At 35.1% G+C, this 20,779-nt stretch overlaps 1 protein-coding gene across 1 annotated transcript; it reads right to left on the reverse strand.

Moving 5' to 3' along the window:
• Positions 1–1,733: 1,733 nt before the first annotated feature.
• On the reverse strand, positions 1,734–20,561 carry LOC116307110 (Golgi-pH regulating cation channel-like). Its single transcript, XM_031717257.2, has 24 exons — positions 20,434–20,561; positions 20,230–20,290; positions 19,240–19,334; positions 18,313–18,405; positions 17,708–17,773; positions 17,090–17,260; positions 16,271–16,381; positions 13,116–13,166; positions 12,818–12,935; positions 12,256–12,317; positions 11,597–11,689; positions 10,172–10,199; positions 9,182–9,244; positions 8,868–8,967; positions 8,496–8,589; positions 7,691–7,877; positions 7,136–7,194; positions 6,246–6,349; positions 5,593–5,663; positions 5,138–5,202; positions 4,710–4,762; positions 4,566–4,596; positions 3,704–3,772; positions 1,734–3,066 (listed from the first exon to the last, which is right to left on the reverse strand). The coding sequence occupies exons 1-23, from the start codon at positions 20,536–20,538 to the stop codon at positions 3,731–3,733; spliced, it is 1,923 nt and encodes a 640-aa protein (XP_031573117.1). The 5' UTR covers positions 20,539–20,561; the 3' UTR covers positions 1,734–3,066; positions 3,704–3,730.
• Between the last annotated feature and the right edge of the window lie 218 nt (positions 20,562–20,779).

The following is a 20,779-nucleotide window of genomic DNA, read 5'->3' on the forward strand; positions in this document are numbered from 1 at the left end:
TGGAAAAAAAAAAAGTCAATTAAAAAAAACAACCAATATTTAATTTAAAATATTCCGTTATTTTTAAAATGCCAAGCCAGGTGAACTTTTTGAATTTTTTCAAGCTCAGAAAGAAAAGGGTCTAGGATATTGAATGGTTGTGTTTGAACTTACCGTCGTCGCCACCAGCAGCATCGTTCAAGATGCAATAGAAGACAAGACTGACAACCCCTTGAAAGAAGTTAGCCACTCGTCCCTCGGGGCGGGGCTCCTTCCGTCGGTTGTCTTGTCTTCTTCTGAAGAAGTTCATGACATCTGACAACAATCAATCAAAAGCAAGGTTTAAATTATCAAGCGTTTGTCGTTGGAAGACTGTCACAACGATTTCAAAAAAGTTTGATGATTGATTAATTCAACTTACCACGCGATAAAGACAAAAACTGCCATGACCAAAGATCTGAAAAGTTCTGTAAAACGAACTCTAGAGCTGCTGAACTGATCAAAAAATGATTCGCGCAAATTAACACGACTTGTTCCTCAGTGTACAACTAAGGAACTGATAATTAGTTGGCCGATTGCTTGATGACGTCACTTGATTGGCAACTACGTCATTTATTACTAATTACTCTTGATAAACATGGATGTTTTAGTAATTGTTTAATTTCCTTGTAAAATGATAAATGATTCTGTTCTTTCGTACCAGACTTGATCATAGATATGAATAGGTCTTTCTTCGTGTTTGCTCTTTGTATTTCATATATAAGGAATTAATGCTCGGAAAATTAAAGAGAAACATGTACAGTGTGTTTGTGCGTGTTCGTTTGGGCCAGTGGCACAGCACTTTAGTCTTAAAATGAGTTTTCAATCATGTTAGGTTGTGTTTTATTTTCTTAAATTAATTAATAATTATATAATCTTAATATCACTTTGTTTAGATGAATATTCAGTATAAGGCTGCAGATACACGCCTCAACGTTTTAAGAAGTTGTTGGAAACTCAATCTTTAAAATGCGTCTACTATGCCTAATGTTATGTAGCTTGTATGCAGAGTTAAAAATGAGCTACCCGCACGTGTATTGTTCATAGCAGACCCCTTGCATGTGACGTCAAAGCAGCTCAATTTGGAGAACAAAATAAAAGAATTTCAATCTCCAGAGAATTGGAAACGTATTTTGTCCTCCAAATTGAGCTGCATGCCGACGTGCTCCAAGGGATCTATACTTCAGTCATTTTGCTATTGCAAAACAGTATAGCTACAGTCGTGCAAGACATGCTACAGCCAGGAATTTTCACTTTGGCCGATAATGTAACAAAAATAAAGTCATGATGCTGTCAGTGTTTTTAACCGATAAAGGTGCTGCGTGTATTCGGAGCTTGATGACTAACTTGTTAAATGGTTAAAGGAAAGAGAAACTCTAAAGACAATCGTAAAAAAACGCTAGATTTTGCAGGACTGCGTACAATCGGCACGGTCACGGTTTCATACCTAATGGTCCAATCAAAGCCCGATTAGTCAGTTTTATCCAATCAGAAGAAGGGGCATACGAGTGTGCCTCACAGTCATACAATATCTGCTCTAGTATAATACCACATTTAAACGGATATATTGGTGAAGACTACAAGTATTAAATTAAGTCCCCCATGAATATTTTCCAATGTAAGTTCAAAAGATCAGACGGGCGCGAAGTATACACGGGGTGAAAATCAGTGGTTTTAAAAACAGAAAATTAATAGAAAATACGTAAAATCTCAGCTTAGAATTTTTCCGGTGTATTTCAAGCTAAGGGTCTAAATAAGTTTAACATGGAGAAGATCGAGTGGATGTATACTTAGTGAAGTTATCAAACTATCGTCTAAACTGCATAGAATACGGACACAATTAGATCAATGTACACGACACTTAGCTAGTGACACAAGCCGACGCAACTTGAAATAGTGCATGTGCAAACGCAAAAGAATGGAAGATTGTGTTTTTGCGCTCGTGCTTCTGCTCGCGTCGGCTTGAGTCGCTATCGAGAACCAGGCCACTGTCTGTGCACCCACGTTTTAAAGGAGTTTTGAAAGAAAGCTTCCATGTTTCTATCCAAATTCCGAACTGTCAACCAGGATACCCAAGCAGGAGGTACGCTATTTTATGATTCATTGTACTGTTAGAGTGCATACCATATATCCGTGAAAAACTTCGTAAGAGATTGCACACATTAGTAAGTTCAGTAGACCTCAGTAGACCGTAGACCTACAAAACTTTGTACTAATTTGTACAATTGTGTCAGCTAACTTTCTCACGGATATATGTTATGTAATCTAATACAACGTAGAAAAATAATGGTCTATAATTACGAATGCAAAATATTATTTCGCTTTAGATGCTACTATTTACGCGGAAATGCATTTCCTTAAACTAATCTAACGAAAACATTTCGAAATGCGAGAAAATCACGAGACATTACTACAGTATTTTACCATCGTGATGGCACAGGAACTTCAAAAACGTCTCGTTTCAAAGCGTATTGCCTGCTTTACGTCATAATAATCTTTGATTAAATTTAAATATTTAGCGGTTCCTGAGTTGCACCACTAAACACGTTTTATAAAATTAACCGGGTTGATGACCCATATTGCGGCTAAAATATTTTTCACATTGCGACTACATCAACCAATACCACCCAAACAATAGCCTGCTATAACACTGCATAACAGATGAATCAATGAATTCTGGGTTTTAAACTGTTTCTTATTCACTTCTGATCATACACACACACGTATGAATTAAAATATATCATTTTAAAGAGGAAAATGTAAAAATTTGTACAGATTCTATTGTTTAAATACTCAATGGTGATTGGCTAATATGTATGCAAATTTGTCTGCGTGGCTCTGGTTGGTGAAGTTGCACAGTAATAGGTTGAGATGCAAAATGAAAATGTGTCCATGGACAAATTATCTAGTTTTATATGGTTTTCTAAGTATCAGCTTTAGACATCCCTATATCATTTTCATTTGGTACTTTGATACCAAATGCTTAATTCTTTTTACACAAAGGGTAAGCCATTTCAGTCTTTGCAGCGCAGAGGCCAGTGGTGCTTTCTAGAAAATAAAGAAAGTTAAAATTTTAATCATTTAATGATGGCCATGAATTCTTCGTTAACATTATTTAGTTCTGGTGTCATTGCTTATGACAGTAGTAAACCAAGTCTTGTGTTTGCAAAGGTAGGGTAAACGTTCCAAGTCTTCAAGCCACAAGGCTCGCATTTTTGTATCACAAAGCGATATTGCTTCCCGAGACGATGATCAAATTTTGTCCGTTTTACCAAGTAAAAAGGCTACACGTTGTGCAACAAAGAGAATTCGTCGTACGCGTGATGGTAAAATGAACAGCATTCCTTTTGCAGCCCACGCAGCAATGTCGCGCTGTTGCACGATTTTGACATAGAGCGGTTTTCGTATAAGTGGCAAACATATGGTACTGACTTACACCACGTACAGGGTAGGACATATCGTGACAATGAAATGGCTTCCCATTGTCTTTCAGTAATTCACCCAATCAGCTAGCGGAGTTACAGATATGGTACGGCTACGGTATATCTACGGTACGGCTACGGATTTGCCGTATCGTTTCCTACACGTTTGAAAACTGCTCTATTATCGAACACTGAGTGTAGTAACGAAAAAAAATCTAACAATCGTCTGACAATCATTAATATTACTAGCTTGGTCTTCTTACCTTCGATGGTAATCACTGATTGATCGACTACTCCATTTTTGACATTTCGAACTTGGTTGTCATCAATTCCTGAAAAATAAAAAATATTTAATATTTACGAACAACAAAGAAGTAAGATATTTAAGATAACAAATTTCACTTATAATTTAATACATAATAGATTAGGCCAGGTTAAAAGAGTGCAAAGAGTGGCAGGTTAAAAATTGTACAAATTAGTGAACAGTTTCGTAGGTCTACGATTTACTGAGGTCTACTGAATTTATTAATTTATGCAAATGTGTGCTTTTTTCACGGAAATATGGTATGCACTCTAATGCATGTCCGTAGAAGATAGAACACGCAAAAGACTATTGCGTGCGCATAATAAACTGGTGCACATTCTAAAAGCATCTGTATACGTGATGTGTGTGTAAATATTAACCAAAGACGCATAAGACACTCGAGAAGTAAACAGGAGGAATACGCCCTTTGCAGCTCAATAATCACGTGCTGATTAATTCACTCGGAGCAAATGAATGAACATATTGATTCCCATGGGTGAAATATACTGGTGAGCAAACACACTTTCTACAACCTGTTTCGAGAGATCGTAATAAAACTGCATTTCGTGACACACTGGTTACACATCGTTTCGTTCAGCTCTTTACAAGTAGCTAAAAAGAATCACCAATTTGAAATAAAATAAAAAAATTTTGCTCACCAGTACAGACACTTGACCGTTAACTGCAAAGGGCCTATTAACAAATCATTGTGCTTAATACGGCACGCAACAAATGGAATAACGCAGCACGTTAGACAAGTAATTATAAGGTTTCGTGAATGATAGTGAAGTGACAGAAATAACAGTATTTCCTAAACTTACCTCATCTGAGTCCAAAACACTTGGTAAAACCCTATCAATGTTGAATATAAAGTTAGATTAGAACCACTTATTTGAAAAAACAACGTAAAAATAAATGTAACGGATCATAAGAATGGACGACAACTGAGCATGAAGACGACTTACGCGTCTGCTGCAGAAGATGGGATGTTTTCTTCCACCCATTTAAGATCGTCCTCCTAACACCAAGGTAAAGAAATAATTGTTAAAATACTCTGATTATGAAAGATTTTGGAATTAAAGCTTGCCTTCATAGGCTCTTAAAACTAAAAACGCATAGTGCATTTTGTTAATGTTCTTAGTATACAACATCTAGATTTAAAGGGCGGATCCTGGTATATTTGAGGGATGGGGGAACGGGGAAGTCCAAAAGTATACTTATACAAAACTTACTTCAAACCTGACCAAACTAAATTATAAGATAAAAACAATCAATCGAATCTCAGGTATGATGGGAGGAGGGTAGAGGGAGGGGGAGCGAGGAGGGAGGTGGGGGTTAGAAGGGAGGAGGGAGGGGGGATTCTCAGTCGGTTGTATTAACTAACGCAACTTACAGCCTTCTTTTTGGAATCTCCATCGACGATCACTTCAGTCCTAGTGTTCCTCATCTTCATTCCATCTGTTTGACAAACAAAATAATTATGACATCATTCATTCACATAGATTCTTCTCATGTTTGGAAAATCTCTCTCTCAGTTCTCACCTCTCAAAAAGTGCTACATAGGGAGTGGGGGTAGGGGAAGGGAACATGTCGAGAACGGCAAAACCCAATAAAACCCACAACCCAAAAGAACAAAATAATACAATAAATATAATCGATTAAAAATTGGGAAAAAATCATTGTGTTTAGTGGAAAAGAAAATATATATTAAAAAAACTTTTCTTTTTTTTTTTTTTTTTTTTTTTTCCCAAAAATATTGCAAAAAAATCTCAAAATATATTTCCAAAACATCCGGATAAGGGTGGACAGGACCTCTCTCTACGAATGCTTAGTATTTATTATACTTGCCGAAAGCTTCTGAAAGAGTAACGTTATCTTCTTCGTCCTCATCAAAGTCAACGATTGGCGTGAAGGCATACCTTAATGGAACAAGTGCTGGATTAATCAAGGATTGAACGCTAGGCTGCTTTTCATTTAAACCAATCCATCCGGTTGGAAATTCGTATGCTAATGTAAGGAGCGAGCAGGAAACTTTGCCTCGTGAAAAATGGTACACGTGTCTACCGGAAGAACCAAAAAGAGCGGGAAAAGTGGATTACTTTTTAAATTTGAACACCAAGTCTTCCGGACTATTGCCATCGGAATGACACATACCATTTGTTTTCCAACCGGAATTTCCGGTTTTTCCGAGTAAATAGCAAGTGCCCCATTCGAGTACAGCGAGTATATCTTAAAATTGTTGAAAAATTACAGATATACCTACCATACCCTTTACCTATATATATACCCGATGGAAGAGCATTCTGTAAACCATCAGGGTTCAGTCGTGCGTGCTGTTTTATCTAGTCTAAATACAAGCATCTCCCTAATTCTCCCCCCTCCCCCATACCGTTGCCGTACCTAACTCTCAACGTCGCCATTTTAAAAGGTAACAAGGTCGAAGGATGTGCAAACAAAAACCCTATGCAATAGAGCTCAAGGAAAAGTTTTTCCTCGCTTACCTTTGGTTGTTGGCAGTTGGTCGCCAGAGGACCATGATGACAAGTAAAATGATGGAGAACAAGAAATGCCAAAACGCTTCATCCAACCATAACTCCGACCAATCCTGTCGACAAAGATAATTTGATCAGTATTCCAAATATTCATATGCCAATTACTACAACCAGGTGGATTGTAGTTTGCATTGATTGCATTCCCGATTGCATTCCTGTGTGAAACGAAGAACTAAGATCGTGGTGCGCCTCAACCAGGAATGCTTTCAATACAGTCTAGCTAGTTCGTGGACAAGCTAAATCAATCGATGACAACAGCACCCCTTCACACCTCTTCCCTTTCTACTCCACCACGCTTCTTTGGGAACATTTTCACAGCCAAATGCTGTAAATAATGGACAAGCTTTAACAAGCGATAACAATCCCAGCCATTCATTCCTCTTCCCCACTTTCTACTCCACATTTGCCGTATGAGAAGACTGTCTGCACGTTAATACCGCGAAATGAAAGACGCCTAGGAAATGATCGATACGATAAAAATAAAACATGTATTGATATACTCTACAAACATACATACATGTAATCCTCATTTTACTTATATGGCAGAGTAGCATACGGCCAAGTAGCATACGGCCAAGTAGCATACGGCCAAGTAGCATACGAGGAAGATGCTAGTACTTCGGAAGAAAATCTATCTACAATCACTCGTCTTGATAACTTGACGGGGTATTATTGATGTTAGACATTGCGTGGGAATCACGACACTAATGGACCCCTCCCTTGAAACCAAAAAGCCTCCCTAAAGGTGTTGACTATCTCCTCTCCTAACCACCTCACCTCTCTTAAACGTTCATTGTAAAACAGTGCACACCTTAAGCTAACAAAACTATATGACTAACCTTTATACACTCGGCGAATTTGTGAGTCTTGATTGACCAAATCATGTAAGCAACTGAAGCTGTAGAACAAAGGAAACAAAACAATCGTAGATATGGTTATTAGCAAGCAAATTCAACTGGGGTACGGGTCAGGTTAGGGATACTGCTAAGACTATCATCACACATTACATTGCTACTGCAAGTGCTTTTGCTCACTCAGCTAGTTTTTGCTATGCAAGATTTTTGTGTATTTTTTCATAATTGGCTGCATTTATTGCACCTACATAAGAGGACTTGGTTGTGTAGCTGCAATAGTGATTCTGAATGTCACTGGTCAGTGGTTCGAGTCAACCTCTGTGTCAGCAATGAGACCTATCAGCTTGGCGTAGAGTCTCAAAAAGGTTTCTAGTGAACGAGATTTCCTTTTATTACCCACATCAACCACAGAAATATTCATTTTCAACCACAGCTAGTATACCAATAAAATGTTGCAAGGTGCCGCATGGAAAAATAAGGTAAATGTAAAGTAAATCAAAACTTTTCTTTGGGTCGTGTAAAGATAAAACGTGGACCTACCAAGGACGGCAAAGATCAGAGTGTTGGTGAAGTGCCTGTAAAGGGAGAGCTTGATGACATTGCGTCGGATCCTCAAAGTGCGGGTGGTTTGAACCAGAGACATGAAGATCCACCAGCAGATAGCAGCATCGAGAACAGCTAAAGGAATTCCTGCAATTAGCTGCTCCTTGCTTGGGTCTGCCTTGAGCTAAACGTAATTAAATATTTACAGTAAATGTGAAGTAAGGTATTGTGAGCCATACTTTAGCCGCAACAACTCCACATCAAGAAATCAGGTATGTTAAACAAAAAACAACAACAACAAAAGGTCTTATGAAATGAAAGAAAAGGATGTAATAGTGGAGGACAATAAGATGGAAATATACATAAGTTTGTAATCAAATTCTATAGCTCTCAAGTACGAAAAAGACTTCATAATACAAGTCATCTCTTTGTTTAGAACTATAGTTTGTGAACTGAGAGGAAAGCACGGAAATGGGAATAGAGAAAAAAGGAGAGGAAAATATTTTTAACTTTGTGATCAAATTTGGTAGCTCCAAAGAATAAAAAGACTTAAAGTTTAAAACTCTAAGATTAGAACTATGGTTTGTGAACGGAGAGGAAGGGATGGAAAAGAGAACGAGGAAAATCTGAGGGGAATATTTCTGAATTTGTAATGAATAATTAGGTAGATCCTAAAACTGAACCAAAATTAAATGATGTCTCTGTTTTGGTATGGTTAAAGAAAAAAGAGAATGGATGGAAATGAGAATGAAAGAAAGTAAGAGAGAAATGTCGATACACTAGAATAATAAATTCTACGCACTCTGTGTGATCGTAGATAGCCCTCAACAATGCCAATGATGAAGTATAAAGCACCAACAACCAGGACTCGATGAAGAGATTTTCCAAGCCGAGGTCTGCAATAAGAAAACACTTACATATTAAACACTCACTGCAATTGTAACAGCCCCTATAAACCCTGCTTCATATAAAATAAATTATTAAAGCTTTAACATATATAAGTGCATACCGTTAACTCACACATAAATTTTACTCATGGCCAAGTATATCATGCCTGACAAGTGGTGCACCAGGCTCAGGTGTGGAATTCACCACCATATCCATAACTTATATATATGCAAGAGAAGTTTCTCTAGTTGTACAGAACTTTTCAAATGACTGGCTTGCTACTTACTTGACAATTCCAAAGCCCATGCTGACAATAATGACCAGCATACGAGCCAGTGTCCTCTTGGCCACTGATATTATCTCTGCAAACACCACAAGGCCAGGGGCTGTGAAGGTTAAGGGAAAATTAATCTTCAAGTAAACTATAAAAAAAATTGCCTATGACAGATCTTTTTAGCTTGGACCTAAATGAATTCTTATTTCAGACCACATGTCATTGAGAAAATAATTATTTGATTTTGAGTTGTATCTATATTCAAGTGTATTCTCATGCCAACCTTTAAACGAAGAAATGGTTTTATTAGTTAATGATACACTTACTTGCAACTCCTGTGTTATTAACATTGTTATATTCTGAATAGAAGACTGCTTTCTCTAACATTCCTGAAATGAATGCTGACTCTATTAAGTAACATAAACTCTTGCCTTTTTTACATGGGCATTCATTATATCATTTTTATCAAAATAGTTCAAACATGTTAAGGCCTAGGCTTTGTGCCAAACCCAGATTAAACCATTAAAAAAATACTATTTTCTTTATGTTTGGCTAACTTTGTCAAACCATTTACATTTAACAATTATTCACTGAAGGCAAAGTAATTATCAGTGGAATATTTACCAAGCTGAGGTGAATATCACTATAATCACTGAGCCTGAGGGGAATTGTATTAGTATAATTTTAGACATGAATATCAGAGAAAAGTTGAAATTCAGGATAAAAAAACGTAAAGTATTACTTTTGATCTGGAAAACTTTGGAAATCTTCATAATCAAAGGGCTACAGCGATGATTATCGTCTCAGAATCACTGCCCACTGGACCAATCACAGCTCTAGAAACTCTATATTCAAGTCTAAAATTATACTAATTTTTTTTTTTATCCTAGGTGCCCATTATTATTATGACTTGTTGCGGCTAAATGTTTGCACCCTTACTAAATTTTACTTTATGATTTTTAATTGACGTTGAGAATAGTTGGCTACAGTTCAGTGTTAAGGAGATATTGGTGACAAGACAGGTCACTTGACATGCCAAAAGAATCCTTTATAAAGTGGTCATTTTCCTTCTTTCGTAAACAAAAAATTCGAGGAATCTCCAGCTGTACATGTACATCTAGAAGTATCCCCCTCCACCTTTGTCCCAAAAACCAGGGTCCAGTTGTATGAACGGTGGATAGCACTATCTGAAGATAAATCTTATCCAGTTGAAAAATTTATTGAATAACAGAATCAACTTATCCACTGGACTATTCACTCTCCATACAACCAGGCCCAGGCCTAAACATAATTGAGAGCTGTATAAGGTAACTTACCAAGTGCGATAACACCACCAATCCAAAACTGAGAATGACAAACAAATTATTAAAAAACTATATTTTTTACTATATTTTTAAAAATAATTTTATACGTTTTATGATGATGATGATGATGATGATGATGATGATGATAAATAATAATTATGCTTTAATGGCACTTTACAAGATCAGTGGAGAAGTTTACGGGCTGCATATTAAAGCGTAAGTCAATAAAGTTTTCATATCTCCTAAAAAGCTTGCATAAACCCTGCTTTCTGATCATATGGGAGTTTGTGCTTTATGAGAGCACACAGCATGTATTAAACGTGGCACTGGATGGCCCCTTGTTGAACAGAGTCATGCATTACACTGCTAATCTAGTGTCTCACACATGCACACTCAACTTTCTATTGCATTATTCGTACCCAGCTTAATTATTATTGTGATTTGTATTTTATAAAAGAAATTATAAAATACCTTTTTGAATCTTGCGTGCTGATTGGTTGGGAATGCATGCATTATGAGAGTACTAAGCATGCACATGTGCACTTTCTATTTTTGTCAGTCATATCCAAAATAATAGTTATTGTTATATGTATTTTATAGAAGAAATTAAAACCTTGCTTTTCAAGCTGAGTTCAGTTATTATATAAAGCACTTGGGGACTGTCAGAAAACTTGAAAATTATTGAGAAACACTCTGCTATGTTTTATGCATTTCCTAACACTTCTCATGTGTTCTGCCTACCCCTGCGTCCTTCATGACATCACACAGTGATCACATGCATTCGATGTTCTACGTTCTATGTTACTATATATCGATTATGACAACTGGTATAAAATAATTTCCAAGTTTCAAGCTGGTTAGCGTAAAATGTTCGACCTAGTTAACTTCTTATAGACAGTCAATTCAAAAATCCTTCATGTCGACTGGCTCTACGTGACTTGACTCAAAGGGAATATGAATTGGGTAAAAACCACTAAAGCAGTTCAATATTCATTCTGAATTAATTGTTCCTGACAGTAATAAGATAATAACAGCAAACAACCATTAAATGTATGTCTAATGGGTTAAGTGAACGAAGAAGTACAGTTGATTCGGTTCCCAATTCCAAAGATATTTAAGGCATAAAAGTTATGTCTTCTTGTTTTCTTTAAACCTGAGGCATGACTAATCAGATAAAATTATGCAGTCAACCCTTGAATCAGTGATTCCTACCCTTAGTCCATTTTGGTCCAGTTGCATAGGACTGAGTTGGTCAACGACAAGATTTTTTGAATTGACTGTATTCATGTAACCTAGTAAATGAGTATTGCTTGTTTTGATGGAAAGATAAAATGTACTCCATTTCATCCTTTATTTATTAAATAGTAGGTGGATTTATTGTTATCTACACTTACACTAGCAATCCTCAAGAGATTTTAGAGTTCAAAGTTATTTTACCTGTATTCGCAAGAGATCTCTCCACTGGCATGCTGATACAATGAGCCATATGATTCCATAGAACAAGTACACTAATGACATGACACCATAGAACTGAAAAGAATACATCAAAATTCATTACTGATATTTTCATAAGCATGCGAACTCTGTAGCTGCGAATTGCATGATGAAATTTGGTTTTTTGCTGCCGCCAGTCAAAAATATGAAAGGTACAGACTGCATTACTTTGAATTGAAGGCAGGCTCAAAAAACTAAACTTCAGAGTGCAGCTTGCAGCTATCGAGCTTGCATATACACTGCTAATTTTGGTAATTGAGCTCACTATGAGCAGGGTTTAACAGCAGTCAGGGCAAAACAATCACCTTTGAGGTCTGGGGTATGATTTCATATGAGTAAACATTTTTGGCTTCTCCCTCGATCCAAGGGTTTCTCTCTAGATTCTCCAGTTTTCCTAAAAACCAAACACTCTAACTTCCAATTCAATTTGTGTTGTAGAAGTGCCCTGACTTTGATAAGCCCAAAGGTCATGCTAAGACCACTTGGGATTTTGGCAGCTAGTAAGCATGGTACCCTGTGGGGCATAAAGGGTTAAGGTTGTGATAATGAACAATAACAATAAAGTTTGCAGTGCAAACTTATTTCCAATGAATGATACTTACAGGCAACAGAGGCCAATCAGTAGCTGAAAGGTAACCAGATTTGCTTTCCATGGCTACTTCCACTGTCATAAATCAAATTAACAAAATAGAAGTATTATTATTATTCTCAGCTTATACCTAACATACATATACCTTGCTAAGGGTTCACTGATACCTTGAAACTAAAGCTCAGTTGCTAGGGAAACCTTGATAGCTTAAAGCTGCATAGTGGTTGCTAGGGGCTACAGCTGTACCTGAATACGCTGAGGTAACAAGCTGTACAACCTCAAAATACATGTCACAGTCGCTTATAAAAAAAAAAAAACCACATAATTTGATAGGGGAACTAGAATTACAGAGTAATTTCATCTAGGCCCTTTCTAGATCGAATTGCAATTTAGTTGATTTTTGCAGAGGGAGAAAAACCAGAAAACCTGGAGAAAAACCTTTGAAGTACAGGCCAACAAACAACTCAACTCAAACCTGGGTTGTACTGGTGAAAGGCGAGTGCTCTCACTGCTACACCACCTGTGCTTCCTGTGGTTTTATCAAATTCACATAAGTTTCAGCAGTTTCAACTTACACTTCAAATGAAATGATGATTTCTCTGATTCCTTTGTTTTCTCTGGTTTTACTGGCATCACAGTTACTATCAGCATATAGATACCATCTCGCTTTATCAATGCTATACGTCTTGATTTCTAAAAAAAAACAAAAAAACAATGTCTTGGAAGACTCACTCAAACATATCATGTTAAGGCATGAGGATTTAGAGGAAACTGTTTTTGAAAATGGACAACTGAGGTTTGGACCAAAGGTGACAAATCAGTTTCTTAACATTTCAAGCATAGACAATAATACTTTGCTAAACAATAACTTACCTCACTAGATTTTGGGTTTTTCTTAGTTTTAGGAATATTAGACTCCTTTTTCTTTAAGAGTACATGTAAAATAAAGTTAGAAATACATATAAATCTATCATTATAATAAGGTCTGACTGATTCTCGTATTGGTGGGCTTCCTCTATGAGTCAATAGCCCATGAGGCCAAAGATTGATGGGATATTGACTTGGGCCATGAGGGTGAGAAGACTAATTGTTATAATCAAATCCAACTAATCGGTCAAATATATATGGTAATGATAAAAAGGTAAATTATACGCTGTGAAAAGATGAAAAAACTGACGCTTCGGACGCTAGTCCTTCGTTGGAGACGAATATGTAGATGCAAACAAGTTAAATTTAATGTTTTGGTTTTCAAAGCTGGCACTTTTTGCCACTAGTAGGCTATAACTTATAGCCTCATCCAATCAGAATGCAGTATTGTTGATAGACCATTAGTTGGATTTGACTTAAATAGTTCCCCTGGTGGGTCATACAGTGCAAATCGAAATTCTCTTGAACAATAACACCAATTAATGATTAATGTAGGTCAGCTAGCGAAGAAGGTCTAGACTGTTAGCAGCCCCATTGTTCCCTCCAAACTCATAAAGGGGGAGTAATTTGGGATTAATGTGCACATGCATACTGTAGATTTAAGCCAAGTAAGTATAGAGAAGGGAGAGGAAAAGTAGAGACTGTAGTAGACAATACTGTAAGAAATGAATTACTGCCCCTTTTTCATGCTTGTCAAATCCTCGTCACTTTTGGTGCCAGCCAATCTAGATGATGATTACCTTCCAACACAACTGAGTGATAGGTTTTATTTTTTGGTCTTATCAAAATAATTTTGAATTTGAAGTACGTATACACATATGTCATTAAGATACCAAAGGCACTGTATCGTGTGTGATTTTTGGTGCGATTCAGTATCTGGGACAATTTTGAACTGTGTTATCGATGCTCTGAGAGCATGGAATATCTTCCTTAATACTGTGACCATTTGACCAGTATTTAATTTTCATTCAAAACTCTGGATTATCATGCTTATGAATCTGTTGATTTTGCTTAGAACATAAGAGCCGATACAAAAATATAAAGATTAGGAATTATTCATGACAAATGTTATTTGATGTGGACTTGAGGTCAACTGGCCACTTGATCGATGGTTGACCATTTTAATTAAACAAATTTGCCAACAAACAAAAGGTTTGACCAGACCATCCTTTTGCTAACCAAATATAAATTTAGGTTTAATTTGCAAGTGAGATTTCACGCACATTATTAGTAAATAAAACTTTACCATAGAACAACAGTAATATGGCAGCGCTGCTGTAATACTAGTAATTTGCTCCATCTGGATATTATTATTATTATTATTATTATTGTTATCGTTATTATCATTGTTATTATTATTACTATTATTATCATTAGTTCTTTTCTTTTAGTTTTTATCATTATTATTGTAACAACACTTGACACTACAAGCATGGACTTCTCCCTCAATAATGCTACTACCAACAAAACTTAATTTTTTATAATAATAAAAATAATAATGGGGTTCTTATATAGCACATTTTCACATTGTCTCAATGCGCTTTACATATTTTATAAAATAGGCTTTATCGGTTTGCTTTTTTATGTGTATGTAAATATAAAACCGATATTTATCTGCGCTCATTTTAATCTTGAAATTTATTTAGCAACTATTCTTTTAGTATTTGAAATGGAGATTTTAATTATTATCATTATTATCATTATAAATAGATATATCATTGTATCCTTTTTTTCCCCCATGAAATATATTTTATTATATATTAATCATCTAATTTAGCTTGTATACTTTGTAATTAGTATATGTAATAGGACTCCATGCTGTCCAATTAAGAAATAATTGGACGAGAAAAATTCCGAGGACTTCCAAAATTGGATGAGGCCATAGGCCGAGTCCAATTTGGCAGTCAGAGGAATTTTTCAAGTCTAATTATTTCTTAATTGGGGAGCATGAAATCCCATTACTTATTAATTATATAGCTGCCTAATTAATCCCATATCAACAAGGCCTGTCCAATTAAGAAAATAATTGGACAGTTACCTATATGGGATTAATAAGAAGCTGTATAATTAGCATTATTATTATATTTTTATTGTAGGATGTATGAAGAGATAATCTATACATCATATATATTATCTATATAGATACAAAATACACTTGTTTTATTTTTCTTAGTGAGAAATGAAGGTAATGTATTTTGGAATAAAATTATTATTATTATTTTAAATATTTCAAAAATTATTATTATTACAATTATTGTTAGAGTGCTCACACTAAATCCGTGAAACAAATACTAATTTTTAGCACTAAATAGTGATATTCCAACAATATAAAACAAAGGATTCTGTATGAAATAGTACTAATTAGTACTATTAATGTTCACGGTTTTAGTGCGTGCACTCTATTGTTATTATTATTGTATAATAATAATAATACTTTATTTAAATAAACCTTTATAGTGTATGCATGTCTTAATAGAAATACACTCGCTCCAAAGCTACTAAAGTTCCAATGCTTAATATTTTAAGATAATGATAAACAAAAATAAAATGAAAAACTATAGGATTTAAAGTTCATAATCTCAATGCCATTATAATAAAATATATATATATTTTTTATAATAGAATTCAATTAACTATTAATAATAATAATAATAATAAAATTTATAATAATGTTAATAAAGAGATTATGAATATAAAATACCAAATATATGTACAAATTACTTATTTATCGATAAAAACATATTTGTAAAATATAAAAAATAGTTAAAGTTTTTTTAAAAAATTAACATATTTGAAAGTTAATCTAAGTAGAAGACTTAATGGCTCCTTGGACAGTGTCAATGTCAATATCAAAGTTATGTACATCATAAGGAGTTGGCCTTTTTGTTCTTGAACAAAATTGTTATTATAATAATCATCATTATTATTATTACTATTACTATTATTATTAATATTACTATCACATTATTATTAGTTCTTTGACAGCTTGTTGACAGATTGATCATTTTTAACCATATTTTTGGGCATGTTACTGTACATAATAACTGATGCCAAACAAACTAATGGAACCCAGCAGCCACCATTCTTCTCATAATACATACCTGGTTTTTAGTTTTCTTTGATTTCCTTTGTTTCTTTGTATTTGATGCTGGAACACCACCATTTACCTCATTATCTCTTTTCACACGTAAAAGGGTTTTGACCTCTTTGTCCTATTTAATTGATAAGCAATCACTGACTGTTAAGGTGCTGACACACGGTGCAACATGGCATGCAACATTGCTCACAACAAATTTCATCATGTGAACATGGCCACAACATTACCTGCAACATTTTGAAATTTCCAGCCAATCAGCTTGCACCCAATTTATAACTGCTGACCAAATATCTTAATAAAGCAGGCCAACATAAGCGATGTTGCATGATTTTGTTGCAAAATGTGTCACCCCAATTCAAATTTGTTGCTTGCTATGTTGCATGTAATGTTGCAACGTGTGTCAGCACCTTTACATCTTTAAGATATGAGAGTTCATACTTTCAAAAGAATGATTTTTTGTTGCATGTGCATTGATGCAAAGGGTTTGTGAATAAAAATAAACCTAAAGGCTGGCTATAGCATTCATCACACCATGGTAGTTCTCAATCCATTGTTTTTGGAAAAATTGGATCAATTCGACATGATCAACCACATTGGATTGATCAAAATCCATATGAACTAAAATTTGTGACAAGTCAATATACAGGTATAGCCTAAGATCTGTTGCAAAATTGTAAAAGAGCTACAGAAGGCTTTATCATTTTAACTAAATAATTTAAATATTAGTTCTATTTACCATATCATTTACATACATTATATTTATTTAAGGAATACGACTATTTCAAATACTATATTATCCAGTATTTTTTCCCAGATATCTCACCTCCATTTCTGCACTTCTTTCTTGCCTAATTTCTGCAGTGCGCTGATCTGTTGCATTGTTATTTTCACTATGCTCTTCTGCTTGTGTTCCATTTTTACCTGGATTTGGTTTTCCTGTCTTTCCTCCATCAACTGGTTTTGCTACCTCCTCTTGATCACTTCCATCATTATCCTTAAGACACAAATATTAAAAACAAATAACGGTTTTGCAATTATTTCTTTGACCTTTTGTACAAAATGTACAATAGCAAGGGTTGGAACAAGACTCTCAACAAACTGTCCAAATTAATTATTTTAAGAATTAAGTTGCTTAAATTTTAGACATCAGTACATGTTTTCTTAAGCAACTTGAAGCCACGATAGTTTTTTTTCTCAAATTCATCATTTACAGGGAAATGCGCCTAACTGTGGCCACTCAACTTTGTGTCTAGATAAGAATAGATTGTAACTTGTAAGTCAGGCTAAGCCTGTATAATGCCTGATCATAAAAGATGGCAGTATAAACTGAAGCAATTTAAGCAGTTTTTCAGAGGTTATTGGTAACTGTATGCATGGCATACCCTGTATACTGGTATTTACCAAAACAATAGAAGTGTAACACACTAGAATTACAACAAACCTTTTTAAATTTTGCAGCATTAGGCAGAGTGTCATTGAAATTATATTCTTCTTGTGATGTCATATCCTATAGAAGTAAATGTTTCAAAAAAATAAGCACTTGACCTTGTTTAATGATATATTTTCTATCTCTGTACAGATTCCTCTGTACCTAAGGTGGGTGCAGTATCCAAGTTTTATACATAGAATGGAAAAAATAATAAAAGCTTTAGCAATAAACATTATGACTATCATACAAAAATTAACAATAGCTCCGGTTAGTTCCCGTTACAGGCTACTAAATTACTTTTAGCTTGGTCACACCTTGTTTCTGGCTTAACATTTTGTTCAAAATGACCAGCAAGGCAAGGATTTGATTGTCCAATGACTGATCATGTTAAGCCCTGAACAGACCTACTTCTTTCAAAGAAAGATGATCAAAGTAATATCATACTCAAGCATTAGGAATCACTTTCCTTGTTTATATTGTGATTTGTGAACATACATGATGGTGGGAAAGCATGAGAAAAAGTCAAGAATCAAGAGCAGTAGGCAAGTGATTTTTGGCATTTTAAGAGTGCTTTCCCAACATCTGAAGTACTGTACTTTTATAATAGCTGTACTTACTGACAAATGGATATTGTTATTACATATGACAGTGTCTTCACCATGGATTTCATGATTATATGTTTTATCCCAATAAACATTAATCATATTTTCCTATAATAAAGAACAAAGAAAGAAAGGAGCAATTCATGTTAGCAGAATGTGATGTTACGGCACTGATGCATTCAATTTCTAGATTCACTGATGCTGACTGATCAATTTTTGGAAAGGAATGTTCTGCCCAAGTAAGCAGACGTTCGTGGAGAGGGAAACATTAAGTGACAGACACAAGGATGTCTGTGTAGGAGGCTATTGTTTTTAATGAAGTAATAAATAACACTTATGCATGTAATCCTGTATCCAGGGTTGCCAATAGAAGGCAGCAACCGGCAGATTCCGCCGTCTACTCTTGCTAATTCGGCCACCTACTCAGCCAATTCTCTCACCAACTCAGCTGCCTACTCAGCCACTTCCCAATGTAATTGTAAATCTTGATTAAAGTTCTTTAAACTAGCAAAATGTGTGAATAAAAATAAATTTTAACCCAATCTTTGTTGTTGTACTATGAAATACTGCAACACAATCGAAACTACAACAATCATTGTCCGCCATCTAGAATTTTTGTGAGAAGAGTGAGACTGGTGACAACTATATCTTGATTACATTTCTGGTTTACTGCCTATTTCAATTTCATTACCGCCTAGCAAAAATTTTATTGGCAACCCTGTGTATCCAGCTATTAACCTGAGTCGCAATTCCTGAATCCTAAAAACCCAAAATCCAGCTCTCCTAAGTGAGAATCCTAAGCTCTGTTTTTAGCTCGCATCCAGAAACAACCTTCAAAATAAGGCCAATTCTGTATCCCACCAATATAATCGTGGACATGCACTTTGTTATACGTTGTATGCTTTACATTAAAACTTGTCATATGTTGATAATGAACTTTACCGTTAATCCCATAAATTGTTCAGCACACTGTGAGTATATTAGCTTCCAACTGATTTTTATCGTTGGCGTACTTTCTTCAATAGAAGAACAACTTCCTGTAATAACAAGTATTATAAGAAAAACAAATAAAACAATTTAATTTCTGACATGATAATCTTTATCAAGTGCAGATGTGTTTTTCATCGAAGAGGTGGAGAGCTGGGGTATTTGCAGATGGTTGTAGCCCTCCTCCTCTTATTCAGTAAGAAATTTATGACCCTCCTATCAAGTCATTAATGAAACAGCTTTTGTCAAAATAAAAAGGTTTGATCCTCCACAAAAGATTATGTTTTTACTGATGACCCTCTCCTCTAAAGAAAAGAAAAGAAACAAAAGAGAGGGAAATAAAGGAAGAAAAAAGTTTGAGTTTAATTCCCGAGTTGGCAACCAACTTCGGAACTTTGAAACGAAGTTTGTTATGAGCTTCTAAACCTCCCGCTAAAGTTCAAAACTTGGTTGGCTTATTTTGCAGCAAACCAACTTGATTTTCAAACAGGAGCTTCTGGATTTCCTTTGCGATATTCATTCGGGAACTTCAAATTATATATACTAAACCAACTTCCAAGCTTTGGCGGGAAGTTCTGAAGTTCATAATGAACTTTGTTTTGAAGTTCCGAAGTTAGTCACCAACTTGGGAGTTTCCAAACATAGTTCAAAACCTGAAGGTGTAAATTAACGTGGAACCTACAGTAAACACTCGTGAACATGATATTAACTTATAAGTCTTTACAACTATCAATTTACATCATTTGAAAAAGGGAAAAAAGGAGACATTTAAGATATCAAGCAAGTATTTCTACTTTGAGCATTTAGTTTCATAAATTCAAGATATAAGCTTAATAACTATAAAATTTACCTTAAACTGTTAATGTAAGCTTTTTTAAAAGCTTGTTAATCTACGTCTTCAAATTATCTAATTAGTAAAATAAAAAATAATTTTAAAAAACCTACCTTTAACAGAAATAGTCGTTCCCTCGTATAAAGCTTTTGAAAATGTTTTATGCGTCTCAGACTGTAAAAGAATACTAAGATTAAACGACTAGCTACGTATAGCTTTTCCTTTTCCAAAATACCCAAATGCATCGACGAAAACGAATATGTTTTGACAAAAAAAATGGATAAAACGCATGAAAGATAAAGCCAGAGATACATTACCGTTGGAAACACCATCTCTTGTTTTCCAGGTTCTGGCAGAGAGTCCGAAGATATCGGAAAAACAAGAAGGACAGAACAGACTAATAACAACCTGAAAGCCGCCATCTTGGATTATAATCTGTGTCGGCAGGAACGCGCATGAGCGAGACGTGGAACCATGACATCATCATATGTTTAGAAAATGGTGAGGGAGGGGAGGGATCGGTGCAAATATTATTGAAAACTTGATTTTCTTTAGATTTTGTCCTTCAAAGATTTTTGCGGCATAAGCTAACACCGCTTTTTAATATCCAGCAAAATTCAGGTATTTATAGCTCAAACTGCGCTGCTTCATAAAAGTTTGTAT

This window comes from Actinia tenebrosa, unplaced genomic scaffold (assembly GCF_029948245.1).
Source record: "Actinia tenebrosa isolate PJP-AT-01 unplaced genomic scaffold, QUT_ActTen_1.0 PGA_scaffold4__44_contigs__length_22323623, whole genome shotgun sequence".
NCBI lineage: Eukaryota > Metazoa > Cnidaria > Anthozoa > Actiniaria > Actiniidae > Actinia > Actinia tenebrosa.

What these genes read in the sequence shown, in the direction of transcription:
- LOC116307110 (XM_031717257.2), bottom strand. Translation starts at nt 20,538, where the DNA reads ATGGCGGCTTTCAGGTTGTTATTAGTCTGTTCTGTCCTTCTTGTTTTT. An exon ending in CAAAGAAAACTAAAAACCAG is followed by an intron (nt 13,167 to 16,270) that starts GTATGTATTATG and finishes GTACTCTTAAAG; the next exon opens with AAAAAGGAGTCTAATATTCC. An exon ending in AAAACCCAAAATCTAGTGAG is followed by an intron (nt 12,936 to 13,115) that starts GTAAGTTATTGT and finishes GTTTTTTTTTAG; the next exon opens with AAATCAAGACGTATAGCATT.